The sequence below is a fragment of the Tauraco erythrolophus genome, chromosome 5 (assembly GCF_009769465.1).
Source record: "Tauraco erythrolophus isolate bTauEry1 chromosome 5, bTauEry1.pri, whole genome shotgun sequence".
Taxonomy (NCBI): domain Eukaryota; kingdom Metazoa; phylum Chordata; class Aves; order Musophagiformes; family Musophagidae; genus Tauraco; species Tauraco erythrolophus.
The window spans coordinates 20,922,682-20,945,586 of NC_141469.1; the positions used below are offsets into that span (position 1 = coordinate 20,922,682).

The 22,905-nt window shown below is 53.1% G+C and overlaps 1 protein-coding gene across 17 annotated transcripts in view; it reads left to right on the plus strand.

Annotated features, from left to right (window-relative positions):
- The window catches only part of DYSF (dysferlin), a 109,903-nt gene that overhangs the window by 34,057 nt on the left and 52,941 nt on the right, over nucleotides 1-22,905 (plus strand). For 14 of the 17 annotated variants that reach the window (XM_086611419.1, XM_086611417.1, XM_086611422.1 and 11 more), the window contains 8 exons: nucleotides 5,301-5,482; nucleotides 6,409-6,549; nucleotides 7,320-7,354; nucleotides 8,592-8,616; nucleotides 10,898-10,999; nucleotides 11,539-11,700; nucleotides 11,866-12,031; nucleotides 12,659-12,732. In XM_086611419.1, coding sequence (XP_086467545.1) covers nucleotides 5,301-5,482; nucleotides 6,409-6,549; nucleotides 7,320-7,354; nucleotides 8,592-8,616; nucleotides 10,898-10,999; nucleotides 11,539-11,700; nucleotides 11,866-12,031; nucleotides 12,659-12,732 — 887 coding nt within the window. Of the gene's footprint in view, nucleotides 1-5,300; nucleotides 5,483-6,408; nucleotides 6,550-7,319; nucleotides 7,355-8,589; nucleotides 8,617-9,464; nucleotides 9,507-10,897; nucleotides 11,000-11,538; nucleotides 11,701-11,865; nucleotides 12,032-12,658; nucleotides 12,733-22,905 lie in introns of all 17 variants that reach the window. The other 3 variants (XM_086611423.1, XM_086611425.1, XM_086611421.1) reach the window with 2 other exon arrangements.

The window sequence follows — 22,905 nt, forward strand, 5'->3', positions numbered from 1 at the left end:
GAGCTGTTTGCTTTGCTAACAGCTGCTTCTCCCTGACCCGAGGTGGTGCTGAAGGCGGGGGCAAGGCTGAGGAGCAGACAAACAACAAATAAAACCAGAAAAAACAGAGTGCAGGGCAGATTTTTCACCGTGGCACATCGCCTCGTGCGAGCTGGGGGCTGTTGGCAGGACAGGGGGCTCTGGGCTGGTGTCGAGAAGATGGAGCACGAGGCAGAAACCTTCATGAGATGTGCTTGGGAAAATTAAAAAGGGTGTAATTAGGACCTCGGAGTGGACAGGCACCTTCTCCAGCATCCTCATGACGTTTCTGGTTGGATTGATGTGCCCTCAGCATCCAGCTCCTAGCAGGTTGAAGCCTGGCCAGCCACTCACCCACCCATGCAGGGCAGGGGGACAGCAGCCTCCTTGGTTTGGGGTTCATGGAGGGAATTTGTCCCAAGGTTTGGGGAAGGGATCGAGGCTGAAGAAGGGAGACCTCCTTTATTAAGAATGAGAGAATTGATTGCAAGTACGGTTGGAAAGGAAAATACCCAACCGTGGCGAATCTGTAAAACGGTTCCTATTTGTTTTCATGACCAAACATTACATTGAGCTGCTGCTCCTCTGCTCTCTGTCCTGGAGACTTTGCAAGGGGGCTGGAGGCAGCGGCTGAGGGTTTCCTTGAGGGAGCTGATGCCTGAACCAGGCATCCTTCAGACCGGACTGGAAAAAATGCCCCTTCATGGAAAAAAAGTGTGGTCTCAGGTGGAGAAAAAGGTGTCCTGGGCTTTGAGCAAGGGGCTTTCCACGCTGCTCAGCATGTCCCCAGCACAGCTCCAGGCACTGCTGGCACTGCCAGACTTGAGCTGATGTGGTTGGGACATCCCATGCTTGAGCTCATAGTTTCTGGGTCAGGAAATCAAGGCAGGATAAGGCATATGGCTCTATTGTGTGGGCAGCTCTGTTACCATTCGGTGCTGAAGGGTGCTTGGGCGTAGGTGGTTTGGTTTTAGGAGTGTTTTGTTTGCTGAAGTGTGGCTGTGGGGGTGGGAGGGCATCCCAGGAACGGTCCTTCGCGTTTGACCCGAGCAGGGACCAGCACCCCCGGCAGCTGGAGGGTCCCACATCCTCTTTGCCATGGGCTGGGTCATCCCAGCCAGCTGACCCCGTGCCTCTTTGGTGCTGGTGACCAAAGCTGCCTTTGCCCACACCCGTTAATGCTTTGGAGTGTCATTTTGAGGACGGCCACACTCAAAGAGTTGGGGTCAACGGCTCCATGTCCAAGTGGAGACCAGAGACGAGTGGTGTTCCTCAGGGGTCAGTGTTGGGTCCGATGCTGTTGAACATCTTTGTCGGTGACACAGACAGTGGGATTGAGTGCGCCTTCAGCACGTTTGCTGATGACACTAACTGTGTGATGTTGTGGACACGCTGGAGGGAAGGGATGCCATCCAGAGGAACCTGGACAGGCTGGAGAGGTGGGCCTGTGAGAACCTAATGAAGTTCAACACGGCCAAGTGCAAGGTCCTGCACATGAGTCGGGACAATCCCAAGCACAAGTACAGGCTGGGTGGAGAATGGACTGAGAGCAGCCCCAAGGAGAAGTACTTGGAGGTGTTGGTTGATGAGAACATGAGCCGGCAATGTGTGCTGGCAGCCCAGAAAGCCAACCGTGTCCTGGTCTGCATCCAAAGCAGCATGGGCAGCAGGTCAAAGGAGGGGATTCTGCCCCTCTGCTCTGCTCTCGTGAGACACCCCTCTGCAGTGCTGTGTTCAGCTCTAGGGTCCCCAACACAAGAAGGACATGGAGCTGTTGGAGTCGGTCCAGAGGAGACCACGAAGAGGATCTGAGGGCTGGAGCACCTCTGCTATGAAGACAGGCTGAGAGAGTTGGGACTGTTCAGCCTGGAGAAGAGAAGGCTCCGGGGTGATGTTCCAGCAGCCTTCCAGTACCTAAAGGGGTTACAAGAAAGCTGGAGAGGGACTTTTGACAAGGGCGTGTAGTGACAGGACAATGAACAATGGCTTTAAACTAAGAGAGGGGAGATTTAGATTAGATCTAAGGAAGAAATTTTTTTCATTGAGGATGATGAGGCACTGGCACAGGTTGCCCAGAGAAGTTGTGGCTGCCCCATCCCTGGCAGTGTTCAAGGCCAGGTTGGATGAGACTTTGAGCAACCTGGTGTAGTGGAGAGTGTGCCTGCCCATGGCAGAGGGTTGGAACTGGATGATCTTTCAGATCCCCTCCAACCAAAACTACTCTGTGATTCCATGATTCTGCGATATGCAATGGGGAGCAGCCGGCGAGGACAGCAGGACATAACCACGTCGGGCAGCAGGACCACAGTCCCGGGGTGCTCCTACTTCTCCCAGTATATTGAAGCAGAGGGGCTCGGGGTGGGGGGTGGACAGAAATGCCCTGGAGAGGTGCAGAGCTCTCAAACAATCACCTAGTGTCTGCGCCCACCGAGGTCCTGTCTCGCCTCCGCCTCCACAAAGGTTTGTTGTTTGGAGTGGTGGGGACCGGGGTGATGTCATGGCCCCGATCAGCGGAGCGGGGAGGGGAGTCCCTTCCCTCGGAAAAACCTGGCCAAGGACAACATCAGTAACAACATGCCACAATGTGGAATTGTGATCTCCGTTGCCTAAACAAAGCATAAAGGAGTTCATTAAGAGAACTTTGCACAGTTATGAAAATAAACCTTCTGTGCGCACGAGGGTCTAAACAAAGGGGCTTTATGGAGGCTCTTTTAAAGAGACGAAGAGGGGAAAGAAAAAAAAAGAAAAAAGAGCGAAAAAGCAAATCCAAACCCATAGGGTTTTTTTTGTTTATTGTAATGCATTCTGCTTTCCTCTCGCTGGAAAAAAGCGCGTAAGTGGAAAAGGTTCTTCCCGGTGTGAATAGTGCTGTCTCCAGCCAAGCACCTCGTGACCAGCCCCGGCTCATTAAACATGTCTGCTGTGGTCCGGGCGCCGAGAAAGAAAATACGTCCCCCTGTCCCCCCCCCACCAGCCCTGGGAGCGGGGAGGGAGGGTGGGGGGTGCCGCCTGCTCAGCCAGCCCCACATTCTGGGTCTTGGGATGCTCCTCCATCTCTGGGGTAGGGAGGATGCGTTTTGCTGCCAATGTGAGCTCCCAGTCTCCTGGCAGGGCTGGGGCTGGGGTGTGCATGGTGTTTGGTGGGGTGGGCACAGTGCCAAGCACCAAGGGTTGTGTTTATAGGGTCTGCCATGCTCCTGGCTGCCAGCAGGTCTTTTGAGACTGGCTTTGGGGCGACCTGGGTGGTGCCCTGATTTGTGCTGGTGCATCCATGTCTTGTGGTGGCACTCCATGCTGGATGCCAGACGGAGGAGGTGGCCTGTGTCCTTCCGAAAAGGTCCATGATGTCTCCTGCCATGGTGGAAGTTGGGCTTTGCAGGCAACCAGAGCTCAGGGGTCCACCTGGGACCAGTCAGGTGGGATGCAGCAATCATGGAGGTCTCATCCCTGACAAGGACCAGTAGGTGCTATCAGATTATGAAGGGTGTTCAGTCTCCAGGGGGGTCTTATAACATGATGCCATGTCAAGCCTCTCACCCAGCCCTTGATCCTGGTTCTGCCACCGCCCATCCTGTCCCCGTGCCCAGTGCCACTGCCAATGTGGGCTGGATGTCCTCAGCAGGTTTGGGTCACGTGCTCTTTGAAACTGTCTGGAAGGGAAGGTGTTAGAGAGGACTCAGGTTTCTCATTTCCGTTGTTAATTGATCTCAGGCTACCTGTGTTAATTGCTTTGCTTGGTAAGGGACGCTCCTCGTCACAGCTTGGTGCTGCCTTGCAGGGAGAAGCCTCTGGCTTTGTCCCATGTTAGGAGTGAGACACCTTGGTCCCAGCTCAGAGCCTACGTTCAGGGGTCTGATGAGACCCTGGAGTACCTGAGACGCCTGCGTGGGCTGACAGATGTGATGGACGGCCCTAAGGGAGACCCAGAGCCATCTGGTTTGGCAGCTGAAGGCCAGGCAGGATGATCTGGAGTGCTGGGAACCCAAAACCATCTCCAAGACCTGGAGGTTACCAAAGCTCATGCAGAGGGGCTGATAGGATGACTCTCGCCAGCTGCTGGCTGCATCCTCAGCTCCTGTCCCTTCTGGAGATGTTAGAGACCCCAGGAAGGAGGCAGTAATGTCCCAGCCACCTTCTTTGTGGTCTGGTCTTCACAGTAGGGTGACCTGAAGTCACTGCTCCCCGACATGTGCAGTGCTGGTACCTCCTGCATCTCCCTAGGAAAGACATGGGAACAGTTTGTGCTCTCTGCTGTGCTGGAAGATGGCTGTATTAGCACCATGGAAACACTCATCCTCGTGGAGTCATCTTTTGGGAGAAAACCCCACACTTTAGGGCAATAAGTGAACCACACGTGCTACCTCATTGCTGGTGGACAGCGTGAGGAGTTGTGAGGATAAGCTGGACCAGGACAGATCAGGTCCGACAGTGAGGAAATTTCTAATGCTACAGCAGTGGAGCGCTGGGAGATGTGGCCAGGGAAGGTCACGGTGTCTCCACCAGCTGGAGCTATCACAAGCCAGAGGATGAGGTTGCTCTGGTTCACATGGTCTCATTGGATGTCCAAAAGGTTTTCAGCAAAAAAATCCTTCATCAAAGGTTTTTAGGGAAAGGAGGCTGCTGTGGGATAAGAAGGAAGATAGGCAGCTAAGTTGTGTGGACCATTGTCTTGTTCCAAAAAGAGCTGGAATGAGCAGAGGTTGGGATTTGCCCTTTATGAGGAATAACTCCATAGGCTGAGACTCTTCAGCTTAAAAAAGAGATGTTTTAGGGTTAGCATCATAGAAACCTGCAGAACCCTGAGTATCAGTGCAGGTGGGCAGGAGTGGGCTGCTCCTTCTCTCCTCATGCAAGAACTGAGGAGCCTCAGACGGAGATAGAGGGAGCTGGGTACTGCGAAGAAACATGGAAGGATGGTTCTTCATGCAGTTTTGAGTCCTCACCAGAGGATATGGTGGGTTCAAGAGAGACAAGGCAAGTCTTTGCAGGGTTGCTAAACATACAGAGATCACATCCAGCTTGGGAAGTACCTGAGATGTGAATAACTGGTGTACAGGGATGAGTGTCGGAGACCTTGGCCTCATTCTCTTCCCAGTTGGAGTTGCCTGGGACATGATGGGAACGTCACTGCTGTTTCTAAAAGACCTGCAGCTCCTCCAGAGCTGTTCAGAGTCTTCCCTGCACAACCTGTTGGGCCACGAATGACTATGAACTGCTCTCTCCTTTCTAGACCAATAGTTCTTATTCATCCTTTGCCTCTTGTCTAACATCCTCCCTTGCAGATCCTTATGCCATTGTTTCCTTCCTCCACCAAAGCCAGAAGACGGTGGTGATCAAGAACACCCTGAACCCCACCTGGGACCAGACGCTCATTTTCTACGAGATAGAGATCTTTGGGGACCCCCAGAACGTGTCTGACTCCCCTCCCAACATCGTGGTGGAAATATATGACCATGACACCTACGTAAGTGTGTTGGCATCAGCTGGACCTTTGTGGTGTGAGTGTGCTGGGATAGATGGGACAAACACATGACATCACTCTTGCCCTCTAAAAGGCAATGCTGTAACATCTCTGGGTGGCTCAGACATTGAGCTGGACACTCAGAAGACAAAAAATCAGAGAATAGCTCTGCTAGTGATGTCCTTGGTGACCCTGCTCTAGTTACCAAAGCTGCATCTACATGATGTTTTGCAGAGTGGCCAAATTAACCATATTTCGCTGTGGAAAAAGCTTGTGACAGATTTTAAAGCAGCCACGCAATTAGGGGACCATACCCTCTTGTTTGCTCAGCTGCACAAAGATCTCCAAAGTGCCTTGCAGCGATGGCATTTGGGGGGCTGCTGAGATAACCTTGAGTCTTTCGTAGAGAAACTGGCCTGTGGCACATTACAAGTGCAGGAGGGATTTCAGGCTGTGGGTAAGAGCAGTGCGTAAGTGAAAAGCCCTTAGAATACATCTCAGGAATGTCTCAGGAACCTCTCAGGAGCCCTTCTGCCCTCCCTCCTCCAAAAGACACCAGCGGGAAGCAGCAAAAGCCACCGAAGATCCCGTTGCAGACCAGTGAATGGTCTTTTTAAGAGCTGCTGATGCTTAATGTTACACTCAGAGCTCCTGCTCTGGGAATCGTGTGGTACCATAGGAATTTCACCTCCTGTTTAGGCTAAAAATGCACAAGAAACTGCATTTCTAGCTAGTTACAGGGAGGAGTTTGGAATCTTGAGCCTATGTGGGCATCAAAAACATCTTTCTTTCTGAACTGGTCCCACAACGGTTCAGACGTTGAGCCTGATTTTTGAGTGACAGGGTCTCGGCTAAGCCGCAGTGCTGGATGGGCTCCCCTGGGACGCGGGGTGGGAGGAAAGCTCCCCGTGCCTGTGGTTACCTTCCAGGGTGCGGATGAGTTCATGGGGCGCTGTGTTTGCCGGCCCAGCCTGGTGCCCTCGCCGCGGCTCTCCTGGCACCCGGTTGTCAAGGCGAACCGCAACGTCGGCGAGCTGCTGGCAGCCTTCGAGCTGATTCAGAGGGAGAAGGTGAGCTCCTCATCCGGACCCATCCTGTCTCTAATTGCAATGCCAGCTGTGCTTCGGAGCCAGCCTGAGTGGGAGAGACTCCTCGTCATGCCCCAGCGTGCTCCCGTGTGATTTTTCGACCCTCCCTGTCCACCCGCATGCACTGCCACCACATCGCCTTTCATGGCACCTGGCTGCAGCCCAGATGTGCCCCTGTGCCAGGGGAAGTGGATGAACTGGAAGGCTGAATCTTCCCCCTCCTGTTCCTCCTTCCCAGCCCCCAGGTGCTAATTGGGAGTGAGGGTCCTGCAGCTCCCCACTCCCTCTCTCAGATGTCAGTCCCAGCTCCACTTCTAGAGGGATGCTGAGCTCTGGACATGATGCGCTGAGTACCAGCCTTGCTGCAAAAGTTTGGGGCTGCCGGGTCGGGGTCAGGGGATGTCTCTGTTGCCAGAATTGGGTGGGGGCCTGAGTCATCCACATGTGGCCTCTTCTTCCTCCTCACCCCCTTCAGAAGTTACTGAACTGGGTGGGGAAGACTTTGGAGAGGGGAGTTCTCTCCAAGGACCTGGTTTGATCCTAGCAGAAAGCAGCCGGGTGGATCCGAGGCTCTGCTCCTGTCCCCTGGCCAGAGGGAGAGCCCTGCCCTCGTGCCCAGGCTGTTTGGAGCCCAGCATGGGGCATGGAGGGGGCAGCCCGTGGCTACAGGAGGACTGATGTTTCTCTGCCAGATAAAGCTGAGTTAGCACCAGGAGTGCAAATGGAAAGTATCTGCTTTTTTCCCTCCACAGCCGGCTGTCCATCACATCCCTGGCTTCGAGGTAATGCCTTTCTCCTGTTTGCAGCCCCCACTCCCTGCACCCCTCTTACCATCCCCTCCCCAGACCTGCTGAGTCCTTGCACTACTGCCAGCTCCCGCAGAGGTTTGCAGTGCACTCTGCAGCACCACCTCTGCAGGCAGTTTGTCCATCCTGCCTTAGGGACTTGTTTTAGGATGAAGGAATCCCCATGCAGAGGTGCCAGTTTCCTTCAGCTGATGCTAGAGAGAGCTGAAGTGAGTGGGCAGCTCCCTTTTGACCCGAAAGACAGGGCAAATGTATCCCATTCCAGATATAATTCCTCTGGTTTCAAATGCACCGCTGCCTTCCTGCCCTGCCATAATTTCACCATTCCCACAGCGAAGGGCTGTGCTCCCCAACAGCTCCAGCATGTTTGCTGCCCTGCAACCTGTCTGAACAAAGGCATTCACTGATGCTGATGCTGGGCTTTAAATGGTTTTAGGTCTCCTGCACTGATTTCTTTGAATCATAGAAGGGTTCAGGTTGGAAGGGACCTCAAAGACCATCCAGTTCCAACCCCCTGCCATGGGCAGGCACACCCTCCATTACACCAGGTTGCTCAAAGCCTCATCCAGCCTGGCCTTGAACACTGCCAGGGATGGGGCAGCCACAACTTCTCTGCACAACTCGTTCCAGTGCCTCACCACCCTCAGAGTGAAAAATTTCTTCCTTAGATCTCATAGAAATCTCCCCTCTTTCAGTTTAAATCCATTGCCCCTTGTCCCATCACTACACGCCCTTGTCCAAAGCCCCTCTCCAGCTTTCTTGTAGCCCCTTTAGGTACTGGAAGGTGCTGGAAGGTCTCCCCGGAGCCTTCTCTTCTCCAGGCTGAACAGCCCCAACTCTCTCAGCCTGTCTTCATTAGCAGAGGTGTTCCAGCCCTCAGATCATCTTCATGGCCTCCTCTGGACCCACTCCAAGAGCTCCCTGTCCTTCTGATGTTGGGGACCCCAGAGCTCAACACAGCACTGCAAGAGGGGTCTCACCAGAGCAGAGCAGAGGGGCAGAATCCCCTCCCTCAACCTGCTGCCCATGCTGCTTTGGATGCAGCCCAGGACATGGTTGGCTTTCTGGGCTGCAAGAAATCTCAAACCTCAGGGCGTATGGTGTGCAGGAACTTGGAAAGCATCCTTCTTCTATTCAGTTATCACCTACAATTATGAGCTTTAGTATGGGCTTATGGATGAGAATTGCTCTAACTCTGTCCTCTTCTCTTCTCCAGAGCGAGCTGTCCTCCAGCCTGGATGAGGTGAGTCTATAAGATTTAGTTGTCTCTTTGTTTTGGACATTGTTAAAATTGTGCCTCCATGGGGCAGCCACTTCTTTTCGGTTGAGTCAAGCTAATCGTGTCAGGATTTTAGGAACATGGATGGTCACCAGTGGGACAGGGTAGATGGGCTCCATGCTTAACCCAGGAGGTGTTCCTGGTGGCAGAGCATGTCAGGTCATACTTAACCTCTGTGGGATGTGTGTGCATGAGGTCTACTGGTATTCAACACTTCCAAACAAAGCATGGAAAAGCCGAAATGCTTGGGCTGGCTTTTGGCTTGATCTCAGCTGAAACCGCAGTTGAAAAGTTTGCAACTTTTCATGGGGAATTTGCTGTGAATTGAGGCATGTGCTGGACTGTTCCGGTTGCCCTGAAGGAAATAGTCTTCCCAGGATCCCAAGCTGCTACTTGGGCAACCTGTTAAAGTTGCTACCTGGATCTTGTGCATCCTGCAGAGCAGACCACCAGCTGAACCAAGCACTGCCGGCGTAGACTGGTATCTTGGAAAACCCAAGGCAGGGAGCTGAACAAGGGGCATGTCTGGTTGAGTGTTGTGGTGGCCCCAGGAGCCAGCTAGCCCGGGACATGAGCTAAGAGGGACCTGGGCATGCAAAGAGCCTGGCCACGTTTCCATTAAAAGTTGGATGGGATAAACACGTTTTTGCAAGGTGGGTTTCTTCCACCTAGGCAGCTTTTCCTGACGGTGTGGGGTTCATCTTTGTGCTCCACGTGGGCTGAGATGGATGAGCTCGTGTAAACATAACCATCTCTCTGCTCTTTCTCCTCCATTTCTTGCCACTGCCATTTCTGGACGGGGCACTCCACAGCTCTGCACCCCTGCCTTGTTCTACGAGGGGCTCCTCCAATGGGTACCATTTATGCTCAAATGCTTGACTCTCCTCTCTTCCTCTGCCTTTGCCCAGAAACTGAGCAAAGTCCCAACAGAGACTCTCAGAGAGACCAGCTCCTCCAGACGTGGCCTGGTCTGTCCCACCTGCCCCACAGCAACCCCATCCAGACCAACCCACTGACGCTGCATCCAAGAGAGTGATGCCAGCCCAAGGTCTCCAGTGCCCTTAGCAGTATATAACGAGCCTTGTGGAGAGCCAGACATGCATCGTTCAGACTCAGGATGTAGCTGAACAACCAGGCTGGCACCCACTTCATTCTACTGCATTTCTCTTTGGTGCAAATGACAGTAGCCTTTTGGGGCTAGATTCCATCCGAGCACTGGGATTTAAGCCCCTCTTGAAAAAACGACCCAGATATGCGCTGGGTGACGTTTCCAATCACTGTGTTGACTTTCACCCCTCTCTCTTCCAATGCTGTATCAAAGTCAAGGTTGGACTAGATGATCTCCAGAGCTCCCTTCCACCCTGATTTCCCCTGACTTGTCTCATTCAAACCATCCCAGCTGCCAGCAGACCCCACAGGTCCTTTCATGGATGTCTCCTCCATCCTGCCTGCTGTGTCTGGGTTGAGATCTGTGTCTGGGAATTGCTTGTTCCCCACTACCACCCTGAACCCCCCCTGTGCCTGCCTCATCCTCAGGGCTCACTGCTCATTTCTGTCCCGTCTGGTGAAACATTTAATGCTGAGAACCAGGAGAACCACTGCAAAAGAACCGGGGATTGAGAAGGACTTAGAAACAGCTAGCACTAGCTGAAGACTTTGCAGTGTTGGGAGCCAAGAGCGCACTGTTGGCTTTTGAAGCTGCTGTTGAACCCTGGCGAAGATGAGGGGGCAGACAGGAGCTCTTTCCCCAAGGCTTTCCCTTTTTCCCATAGAGATTTGCCAGAAATGATCTCGAGTCCAATGATGATAAGGAAGTGCATCCGACTCTGTCCAACTCAAGGAGCTGAATTACACTAATTAACCTTCTGCTGCTGCTTCATCCCCTCTCCTCATCCCTTGGCGTAACCATCTCACCCCGGTCCTGGTGTGGGGGTAGATGCGGTTTCATCCCCTCCTGCCCTAAAGGAGGCTGAACCCTCCTTGTTCCCTTGGAGAGGCTCAGGGGTTGCTCTCAGGAGTAGATGTTTGATCTTTTCCAGGGTGAGATTAAGGGAGAGAAATGGTTTGTCAGGACATTCATCCCCCCAGCCCTCATCTCCCCCTGTCCTGGACTTCTGGGGGGAGATGAGTTTTGCAGAGAGAAGAGGACTCTGAGGGCGCCGCAGCATGGGGAGGGGGAGGCGATGGGGTGGGTGTCCCGTCGTGGCATGACCTGACGTGCCCCTCGTGTCTCTGTCCCCTGCAGTCTGCGGACTCCGACCTGCCGTACCCCCCACCCCAGCGGGAGCCCAACGTTTACATGGTTCCCCAAGGAATCAAACCGGTCCTGCAGCGCACGGCCATCGAGGTGAGTGATGGGGAGCACATGGGGCAGCCTGACCCCCCTCGCAGGATGACACCCCAAATGTGTGTCCCTCATTGCGGAGGGTGAGACCCAGAAATGGGATCCAAGCCAGACTCTGTGGATGCAGAGTCCTGATGGTGCTGGGAGCTGGTTCTGTTGATGGGTTATCAGTCAAAACACATTGTTTCACTGGGAGAACAAGTCTTACCGAGCAATCAAGCCCCAGGACAGAGCACAGCCCTGGACCACACTTACTTTTTAGAAGGACAGCTTGCCTCAAACCAGGGTGATATTTGCCCAAACCAGAGATGCTCCATTAATAGATAAGCAGTTGTGGACCTAGTGTATTGGTGCATACAGAGAAATACTTGCTGTATGGCCTGGCCTGGCGCCCGGCACCAGCTGTCCCACACGGTTGGTTCATCTCTCCTTCCTGGTGGACCAACCTTCAGGTCTACCTCCATTGCTGAGAAGCTCAGCGAAAGACCTGGAGGCAGACCTTTGTCTCAGTCTTTGCTTTGTCTGTTCCCCTCGTCCTTCAGATCCTGGCTTGGGGGCTGAGGAACCTCAAGAGCTACCAGCTGGCCAGTGTCACCTCGCCCAGCCTGCTTGTGGAATGTGGAGGCCAGCTTGTGCAGTCCTGTGTCATCAAGAATGTCAAGAAGAACCCCAACTTTGACGTCTGTGTGCTCTTCATGGAAGTGGTGAGGACCTGGTCCCCACCCTGCAGTGGTGGGGTCATAGCAGAGCTGGTTGGGAAGGACCTCTGGAGGTCTCGTTAGAAATGCATTCTATGGTGAAGCTAATCCTGTCCTGCTCAGCCTGTCCCTGCCCTGTGTGGTTATGTGTTGCCCCCCCTCTGTCCACAGCGTTTGCCCAAGGAGAGCCTGTACGGCCCCCCCATCATCGTCAAAGTCATTGACAACAGGCCATTTGGCCGAAGGCCTGTGGTGGGGCAGTGCACCATCCGCTCGCTGGAGGACTTCTACTGTGACCCTTACCGAGAGGAGATGGGTGGTCCCCAGGAGCTCTCAGGTACACACTGCCATGGGGACCATGCTGGCTGCACACCCGTGCCCTTCTCCAGGAGGAGCTGTGGGTTGCTATATGTGTTGCTTTGAGCTCAGCCCAGTATAGGTCTGAATACAAGAAGCCCGTGAGGTGCCAAGAAGGAGTTTAGCTTTGGGGTTGGTTGGTGAGATGGGCTGTCCCTTGGCCAAGCTGCTCAACCCGCATGAACGTGAGCTTTGGCTGACGTGAACGCTCTGGGACAAAGTTGAGATCACCCTTGATAACAGGGTGTCTTGGTTTTGGGGTTTCTGACAGCTGAGTGTCCTCAAAGAATCATAGAAGGGTTTTGGGTTGGAAGGGACCTGAAAGATCATCCAGTTCCAACCCCCCTGCCATGGGCAGGGACACCCTCCACTACACCAGGTTGCTCAAAGCCCCATCCAACCTGGCCTTGAACACTGCCAGGGATGGGGCAGCCACAGCTTCTCTGGGCAAGCTGGTCCAGTGCCTCACCACCCTCAGAGGGAAGAATTTATTCCTTATATCCAATCGAAATCTCCCCTCTTTCAGTTTAAATCCATCGCCCCGTGTCCTGTCACTACACGCCACTGCTGTGTGTCCTCCTCATGCCCGTGTTTGCTCTGATTGCAGATGATGTGAGCCTCACGCCCAGGGATGATGTCCTAATTGACATCGATGACAAAGAGCCTCTTATTCCTGTCCAGGTATGGAAAATATTGCTGCGGGGAAAATGCACTGGTGTCTGGCTTTGTGTCATATGAGGAAACTCGTGCAGATACGGGCTGTGGTGGAGATGGGTGCCCATCTCTGATGGGAGGTCGTGTCTGGTTGTAACCTTTTGCAGCTTCCACCTCTGTTTTCACCCCCTCCCTTCCACCGTGCCGTAACAAACAACCACAAACTTGTCCTTCTCCCCTATGTTTAATAGGAGGCGACAGATTTGCTTTTCTGGGGAGAGACATCAGACCCTCTCCATGCCAGGCGCTTCCCTCCAGCGTCTCCTCCTCAAACGTGTGCTTGGGTGTGAGGCTGAGAAAGGTTTGCGATCACCCCTCAGGGTTCTGCTGTGCAGGATTCTGGATGTATCTCTTGGAAATGGCAATCACTGCCCCAAAAGAGCCAACAGCCTCGAGGGGACTTACCCTGCACTGGAGAGGATGAACTGATGCTGGCAGGTGGGACAGTTTGCCCAAGGCCGTACTGGAAGCAAAGGTCCCCTGAGGCTCAGTTGTCCCTATCACAGCCGCGTGGCCAGGTCTCCTTTCCCCAGTTTTGCTCTTTGCAGGATTCTTTGCTGCTTCCAAACCCACTTGCAGCTTTCAGCAGCTCCGGCTGCTCTGCAGAGGGTCACAGTGGGGACTGTGACTGCAGAACATCCCACGTGGGAACTGGATGTACTCGAGCAGGGAATGAGGAATGTGTTGCTGCTGTTGCAGCATAGAAAGTTTCTGTGTGCCATGAGTTTGAGGGGTCTCAGCTGTCCCTTGTAGATAAGCCAGGCTGTTTTATGCCACTGGGGTTGCTGTTCCTCCTTCCTGAAGCACAGCTGGAAGATGTCTGGCCACACTGGTGACAGCCCTCCTGCTGTCACCTGCGTTTCCATGGCCCTTGGGTCGGCAGATGTGTCCTCTTCGAGGCAGAGCCCTGTCAGTGCTGACGTGCGCGGTGCAGAAACGTGTAGGTGAGCCTGATTGCTCAGGAGCAGCTGAAAGTGTTGTCAGAGGCGTTTGGTGCAGCTGTTCGTGTTTTCCTGACCCCTTTGGTGTATTTAATGTGCACTGGCATTTCCTTCCTCCTCGCATTAAAGGCTGTGGGTGCTGTGTGGTACCTCGGGCTGGAAAATCTGGAGCTTTCTCTAAGAGATCTGCCTCTCAGGTTGCCTCTTGCCCGTAAAAGCAAGATGTATAATTTAAGTGTCAACGCTTCTGCTCTTCATTCATCTCCTTGGTGGCACCTCAGTGTTTGTATTGACAAGGACTTTAGGATGCGCCGATCCATGCTGTCAGGTATCTGTGGTTGGGTCCCAGGGTGGACTCAGGCTGAGGTCCCAGCATCACGCTGTCCCCTGGAGATTCAGAGCTGCAGCTCCCTCCTCGCTGCATCCCTTGTGCTGAGTTGTCTACTTTAGGTGGGTGCCGTGGAAGTCCCCCCTGCAGCTGAGCAGCCGTTACTTGAGCAGTTCAAGACTTTCAGGCTTTGGGCTAAGGAAAAAAAGAAAGGTTTTTGGCCAGTGCTCGGCAAAAGCTGTGGGTGTGGCACTCCAGCCTGCTGCGGTTTTGACCGCAGCTGGCCCTGCTCATGCCTACCTGTCCCAAGCATTGATGAGATCCAAGTTGGTGGTCTTAGGCAAGGTCACCCTGCAGTCAAATGAGCTGGATTTTCAGGTTCCCCACCAGCCAAGAGGTGGGACGCTCATGTGCTCAGCTCCCTAGGACACTGGCGTCTTGTCCTGAGATGCTTCAGTATCAACTAGGAACTGCCGGCAGTGGAGTTTGAAAACATTGGCCCAAGTGAACAAGTGTCGTTGAAAGGAAAAAGAAACTCCAGACAGAAAACACCACTGACAACCTAATTGGCTTTCCGTTTGCTTGCCATTGGTGGGTTTGTCTTAATAATTTACAATTATGCTTCATCTTGTATCAGTAAAGTAACTGGAGCATGTCTGCAAAAAACACACCAAAACGAGCCTTGGAACGGGAACCTTCACTTCTGCAAATCATAAAATCATGGAATCACAGACTGGTTTGGGTTGGAAGGGACCTGAAAGATCATCCAGTTCCAACCCCCCTGCCATGGGCAGGGACACCCTCCACTACATCAGATGGGGCCCAAAGCCCCATCCAACCTGGCCTTGAACACTTCCAGGGATGGAGCAGCCACAACTCCTCTAGGCAACCTGTTTCAGTGCCTCACCACCCTCATTATAAAAAATTTCTTCCTTAGATCTAAAAATAAATAAAAACCCTCACCCTTTTTCTATCTTAGCGCAGAAAGCACTTGGGAGAAAAGTGAGGTCAGGGAATAACGTGGGTAGGAGGATTGGGGTGCAGGTCCTGATTTACCTCTGATGAGCCGTGTGATGCTGGGCAAGCAATGTCCCTTTGCTGCACCGAGGAAGCCAGTGGCACCCAGTGCCTCCCCCAAGGCCATGAGACTCTCTGCAGAGACAGCTGTGGGTTGGATGGATCCCCAGGAAAGGGTCAAGGCACCCAAGGATGGGTTCGCTGCACCCACAGTGATGGTCACAGACCTAATTCAAGGTCTTGGACACTAGTGGAGGATGGGAAGGTGCTGCCTGGTGGCAGAGGCCGGGTGAGGTTTGCTTTAGCTACAGGCTGAGACCGCTAACAGAGGGTTTTTCTGCCCACAGCCACAGATGGGGCAGTGATGAGTGGGCTGGTTTGGTGTCTGCAACCCCAGCAAACTGCAGAGATATCATTTCTTATTTTTTCATAGGAAAAATCTACCCAACTTTCAGTTTGGTTTGACTGCGTTGGTTTTTTTTTTTGGGACACACACACACACACACACACACACACACACACACATATTCTGAAATCTACAGTTTAAACTCTCCCCCTTTCATTTGTTTTTTGGGTCAATTTTCAGTAAAAATGATGTTATGTAGCAAAATAACAACCTGCAGCGCTTCCGACACGCAGCACTGCTCTTGGAGAGCGTCAGAAGGACCATCTCCATGCCGGCTCTGACAACAAAACCATTTGTTAAATGCATCTGAGTTTACAAAACATTTCCTTTCCTCTGACCTTTGCCTGCCATTGCCGTTTCCCAACCCTGATTCTTTTGTGCCTTTGCCAGGGCTGGTCCGGACCCGTGATTGCTCCTTCTCCTTCTCCCGTGGCTTCGGTGGAGGTGACAAAAGGGAAATGCAGTTCCCCCTGGGAAACCAGGGTTTTGACCCAAATTTGCTTTCTCATGGGGAACCAGCACAGCTGGAGCTCGGATGGGGGATGAAGGCTCTGCTGGTTGCAGGGAGGGGGCTGTGGCCACCCCGAGACCCCAACTTGGGGCTCAGCGTGGAGCCGGGATCTTCTATGGACTGATGCCGAAGGTGCCTGGCCAAGGTTGCGCCAGACCTTCATTCTCTACGGGGCCGGTGGGACTCCCAGTTTGCACCAGCACCTCCACCTCTGCTGTATGAGCAGGATGGGGACCGCAGCCCGGGGTGCAAAGAGGCCTCTGCCATGCCCACTGTGGCTTGAAATGCTCTGGTCAGGTTGCCATGGCTTTTGAATGAAAAGACATCTCTTTCTTGACAGTTTCAAAGCTTTTCCTCTTCCGTTGGTGCTTTCTTCTCTTTGTTTTCTAGCGGGGAAAAATCAGGAATGTTTTTCGTGTTAATTTTCCAGCAATTCATTCACTTTCAGTGCATCTCCCCCCGGGACACATTCACTGCTTCCTGTTTTTTCCCCAGGTTTTTCTGCACCTGGAGGTGAGTGCAAGGCAAGAAGTAGAAAGCCAGGGCACACGCTCTTCCCACAGTTGTGCTCAAAAAAAAGACAGAATTTCAAATTTCTTTTGGCTTCCACACTTTTTATTGTGGTTACTGTAGAAAAGAAAATGAAAAATTGTCCTTTAAAGCTTTTTTTCCCCAACATTGACTGTGAACACGTGTGCTGGTGGCATGGGGTGTGCAAGGTGGAGATCGTAGGTGCTGCGTAGACACACGCGCGTTGAACAAGCCATGATGTAGATGTCTGGATTGACTTTTATCAGGCCACTGTGTTTGGGATACGACTGGCAGCGGGCACTGGACATGGCCCTGGGAGTGCAGATCTATATAAGGAACAAATTCTTCCCTCTGAGAGTGGTGAGGCCCTGGAACAGGTTGCCCAGAGAAGCTGTGGCTGCCCCATCCCTGGAAGTGTTCAAGGACAGGCTGGATGAGGCTTTGAGCAACCTGGTGTAGTTGAAGGTGTCCCTGCCCATGGCAGGGGAGTTGGAACTAGATGATCTTTGAGGTCCCTTCCAACCCAAACCCTTCTATGATTCCATTATTCTATCCCTGTGGCTGGTGGTGGGAGTTTTCCTATTGCATCCCTGTGCTGGGTCTTCCTATTTACACCTGCATTTGAGGAACCAAAGGTGCAAGCGTCCATGACCGCTTGAGATGGTGCTTTGGCCCTGTCCATAGCTGCAGGACCTCTTGGAGATGCTGACCTAGAGGAAAAGGCAGCTGGGCGGGGTATTTTGGGAGGCAGAGCAGGATCATGGTGTGCAGGGACCTCTTGCACATGCAGCTCAACACTGCGCTGGGTGTTGATTGTGTCCGCAGAGTAGTCAGAGGTGGCAGAAGGTGACACTGGAGGTGGGAGGAGAGAGGCAGTCCACTTCTCCTCCGAGCCCCTCTCAAAACCTGCTCCTCATTGGGCTAATTTGGAGTGAGACCAGAGGCTCTGTTACTGTGTGTATGCCGTGCCATGGCATGGTGGGGCTGTTCCAATTGCAAACAAGAATAAATCCCCTCCTCAGATGTGGTGATGCATCGCATGGGGGAACTGTTGCACTGCGAACTGCACCCCGTCACCACAGGTGCCGCAGGATCTGGCCTCCTGCCCCCATCTCTTGCTGCCCCCATGCCCTCCTGCCCCCTCTCCTCCTGCCCTGGCACAAATGGCTCTGGGCAGGAGGGGAGTTGTTGGAGAACTGCCCCCAGGGCTGAGGGGACCCATTTCGGATGCCTGCGCTCACTCAGTGCTGGGATTCATAGATTCATAGATTTCTAGGTTGGAAAAGACCTTAGAGATCATCCAGTCCAACCGTCCCTAATCCCCATTAAACCATATTGCTAAGTAGATCATCCACCCTATTCTTAAACACATCCAGGGATGGGGACTCAACCACCTCCCTGGGCAGCCTATTCCAGTGGCTGACAACCCTTTCAGAGAAGAAACACTTCCTAACATCCAACCTGAATCTCCCCTGACTAAGCTTATACCCATTTCCTCTTGTTCTATCACCCAACACTAATGTAAAGAGCCCTTCCCCTACCTCCCCACCATCTTTTCTCAAGTATTTGTAGGCTGTAATCAGGTCTCCCCTCAGCCTCCTCTTCTCCAGGCTAAACAGCCCCAACTCCCTCAGCCGCTCCTCATAAGTTTTATTTTCCTGCCCCTTGACCAGTTTAGTCGCCCTTCTTTGGACTCGCTCCAGGAGCTCAATATCTCTCTTAAAGCGAGGGGCCCAAAACTGGACACAATATTCCAGGTGTGGCCTCACCAGTGCCGAGTACAGGGGCAGGATCACTTCCCTGTTCCTGCTGGTCACACTATTCTTGATGCACGCCAGTATCCCATTGGCCTTTTTGGCCGCCTGGGCACACTGCTGGCTCATATCAAGCCGGTAGTCAACCAACACCCCCAGGTCCTTCTCCGCCAGGCAGCTCTCCAGCCACTCTTCCCCAAGCCTATAGCGATGCTTGGGGTTTTTATACCCCAAGTGAAGGACTCTGCACTTGGCCTTATTAAAGCTCATGCCATTGGCCTCAGCCCAACGATCCAGTCTGTTCAAATCCCTCTGAAGGGCCTCCCTACCCTCGAGCAGATCGACACAGCCTCCCAGCTTGGTGTCGTCTGCAAATTTGCTGAGGGTACATTCAATCCCCTCATCCACGTCATTGATAAAGATGTTAAACAGAACTGGACCCAACACTGAGCCCTGGAGAACCCCACTGGTGACCGGCCTACAGCCAGATTTAGCCCCATTTACCTCCACTCTTAGGGCCCGGCCATCCAGCCAGTTTTTAATCCAAAGGACGGTGTGCCTATCCAGGCCAGCAGTTATCAGTTTCTCAAGCAGAACACTATGAGAAACTGTATCAAAGGCTTTACTGAGGTCAAGGAAAACTACATCCACAGCCCTTCCCTTGTCAACCAGGCGCGTCACCCCATCATAGAAGGTGATCAGGTTTGATTGGCAAGACCTGCCTTTCATAAACCCATGTTGACTGGGCCTGATCACCCAGTTAACCTGTATGTGCTCATTAATAGCACTCAAGATAACCTGTTCCATGACTTTGCCCGTCACCGAGGTCAGACTGACAGGCCTGTAGTTCCCCGGATCCTCCTTCTGCCCTTTTTTGTAAATGGGGGTAACATCCGCCAGCCTCCAGTCCAGCGGAACTTCCCCAGTGAGCCAAGACTGCCCAAAGATAATGGACAGGGGTTTGGCAATGACATCCGCCAGCTCTCTCAGGACTCTCGAGTGGATACCATCAGGCCCCATAGACTTGTGGGCATCCAGCCGAAGGAGCAGATCCTTGACCCGTTCCTCTTGGATCACAGGAGCTTCGATCTGCTCTCCCTCCCTGCTCTCAGACACCAAAGGCCAGTTCACCTGGGAACTACTAACCTTATTATTAAAGACTGAGGCAAAGAAGGCATTAAGGACCTCAGCCTTGTCCTCATCCCGAGTGACTAACGTACCCCCTGAGTCCAGTAGGGGCTGGAGGTGATCTTTAGCCCTCCTTTTGTTATTAATATATTTATAGAAAGACTTTTTGTTGTCCCTTACGGAGCAGGCTAGTCTAAGTTCCAATTGGGCTTTTGCCTCCCTGATTATCTCCCTACATGCCCTAACTTCCTCCCTGTATTGATTCCTGGATGCCTGCCCATTCTTCCAAGACTTATAGACATCCCTTTTTCTTTTGAGATGTTCCCAAATCTCCTTTGTCATCCAAGCTGGTTTTCTACCCCAGCGGCTCGATTTCTGGCACACAGGGACAGCTCGCTCCTGTGCCTCCAGAATTTCCTGGAGGAAATTCTGGAGGAAACCTCGCGGGATGGTGGGTTTCCCGCGAGCAGGTTGTGATGGGAGGAAAGGAAGTGGCAGTCCCCAACCCTCCTCCAACTCCCGTCCTTTCCAAAGCTTTGCTCTGGATGCTCTTGTCCAAAGGCGCTTTCTGCTCTTTGCCAGTTTTTAAAGCCAGTGGGATATCTGAGCGCTCCTGCAGAATCATAGAATGATTTGGGTTGGAAGGGACCTTAAAGATCATCTAGTTTCAACCCCCCTGCCATGGGCAGGGACACCTTCCGCTATACCAGGTTGCTCAAAGCCTCATCCAACCTGGCCTTGAACACTTCCAGGGATGGGGCAGCCACAGCTTCTCTGGGCAAGCTGGTCCAGTGCCTCACCACCCTCTGTGTGAAAAATTTCTTCCTTAGATCTAATGGAAATCTCCCCTCTTTCAGTTTAAAGCCATTGCCCTTTATCCTGTCACTACACGCCCTTGTCCAAAGCCCCTCTCCAGCTTTCTTGTAGCCCATTTAGGTACTGGAAGGCTGCTGGAAGGTCTCCCCGGAGCCTTCTCTTCTCCAGGTTGAACAGCCCCAACTCTCTCAGCCTGCCTCCATAGCAGAGGTGCTCCAGCCCTCGCATAATCTCCGTGGCCTCCTCTGGACCCGCTCCAGCAGCTCCATGTCCTTCTAATGTTGGGGACTCCAGAGCTGAATGCAGCACTGCAGGGGGCAGTCTCAGGAGAGCAGAGCAGAGGGACAGAATCCCCTCCCTTGACCTGCTGCCCACACTCGTTTTGAAGCTGTAGGCACTTCTGATGATGTGCCAGATCCACATCTGTCTCCCTGTCTTTTGAATTACAGCCTGCCACTCATACCTCTTAGGAAATTTGTGTGCTTGCTGTACAAATTAATGGAAATTGCTCTTTCCCTGCCTCTGAAGTTCTTCCCTGAGACTTTGGGGTTCTCCTTGTCCTGATGGAGACCTGCACACCATGGAGGGCTACACAGATGCAGATGAAAATTAGGACCACCATCATGTCCGCAGCAGGTTGGGATCCAGCACAGGGACCCGGTGTTCCCTGAGCGGCAGGGAGATGTCTGCCAGGTTAGAGCTCTGCAACCTGGAGGTGGCCCTGGTGGCCAGGCTCTTGTCTGGCAGGAGGAAATGATGTTTCCTACCTACCTGGAGGCAAAAGAGGCATTTTTGGAAGGTGACAACCAGAAAACAGGGCTCCTGACATGGGGGAGGGTTGTTGGCAGCTGTATCCTCAGCGTTCCTCTGCCACTGTTTGCTTCTCACCTCACCAGTTGCACCTCCACCTCACCAGTGGAGGTGAGGACCTGCCACCACCCTGGAGATGTTGCAGAGTGAGGAGAGCAATTTCTGGTTTTGGGGCTTGTCGTGGGTTAGGCTGACCCTCCCACACAGCCGGTCACTCACCCTCCCCCACCCCCAGGAATGAGGTAGAAAATTAAAGGAAAAACGGGAAACCTGTGGGTTGAGATAAGAACAATTTCATACAGATGATTTAATACACAGTGTAGATGATCACCACCCCCTCTTATGCGAAGCCCATCTCATCGCGGAGCTGCAATCCCAGATGAACGCGAGGCCCTGAAATAGAGAGGGGCAGAGAGAGAGAGAGTACTCCGAGAGTGGGAGTACTGGGAGAGAGAGGAAAAAAAAAAGGCAATAGAGCAAAAGCGCAGCAAGCGCAAAAGAGCAAAAGCGGCGAAAGAGCCAAAGCGCAAAAGCCCTTCTGTCCGGCTGCCCCTCACTTTTATACTGGGCATGACGCTGCGTGATATGGAATACTAATTGGCCAGTTTGGCCCTCTATCTTAAGTTCCACCACAAATCACAAGGGGAATCGTGTCCCCCTTGTCCCGGCTATGCTCCCCTCTTATCACGCCGTGTTTCTGCACTCCAGCACACTGAAAAGTCCTTGGAGTCTCAAACAGCAGCTTGCTATCAGCATTCTTAGAGCGAGCCTCTGAGTAAAACCAAAACACAGAGCTCTTCTAGCTGTTAAAAAGAAGAGCTACCTCTGTCTCAGCTAAAACTAGGACAGGGCTGCAGATGAAGAAAGATGCATCTTCCTGCAGTGTCGATCCCTCTCGTTGTGCTGCCGGAGTCATGGGCATGGAGCAGCCCGGTCTGAGCCCCAGTGGGGAGGAAGCCGTGGTCCTGGTTGGTGCTGGGATGGAGAAGTCCGTGAGAGATGATCCTCTGCAAGATCCTCAGGGCTTGCCCCATGGGCTGGCTGTTCCAAAGCCCTTCCTGAATGTTGCCTGCGGGTGATCCTGGCTATCTTTTCCTTCTGGATACTCAGTCCCCCTCCCTGTTCTGGCGTGCAGACCTCGTCATCAGGGGCCTCAGGCTTGGTCCAACAGTTAGCAAAACTTCCAGGACTTCATTCATGGGCATTGGGTGCAGAAGTCAGAGGTGAGTGACCTTCTGGCCCCTGAGGATGCCCGTGAGGAAGAGGAGGGCTGTGGCAACGAGCGAGGGATGTGCAGGTAAAGGGGGGCACCTCTGGCCTCACCAAAAGGAGGTCCCTCAGCCTGAGGTAGCCAAGTGAGGTGAGGTGAGCTCTTGCTCATGTTTGCCTTTCCTTTAACCAAAATAAATGACATCATGTATGGCATGAGGTAAGTTTTATTTTTCAAATGGCCAGCAAAGATCAGAAAAGTATTTCCCTAGCGATGTCCCCAGGCCTGGAGGCAGGACCTTCTTCCCCAAAAATAGCCATGGGCAGCAGCAGTAACGAGGTGGGTTTCCTGCAGTGCTGCCGAGGCTGGAGTGGCCAGAGCGGCTCTGCTCTTCCCTCTGGAGAAGCACGGAGCTTGACAGGGCTCTGCGTGGCTGCGGCTCTCCCAGGCCCTGCAGGGACTTCACTGTGGTGCTACCAAACCTTCTCAGATCAACCTCTTGGGGACAAAAGCCACGATGGGGCCACGCAGACGCTTCTGTATGGGTGTGCGCAGCATTGGCTGCGCGGGGGCTGCTCCTGGAAGCAGGGTGGGGTCCAGGGGGCTGTGGGGGGCCCCGGAGCTGTGTCAGAGGAAGGAGCAAGACAGAGGTTTGCAGCTGGAGAGACCGCAGCTCTGCAATAAGTTC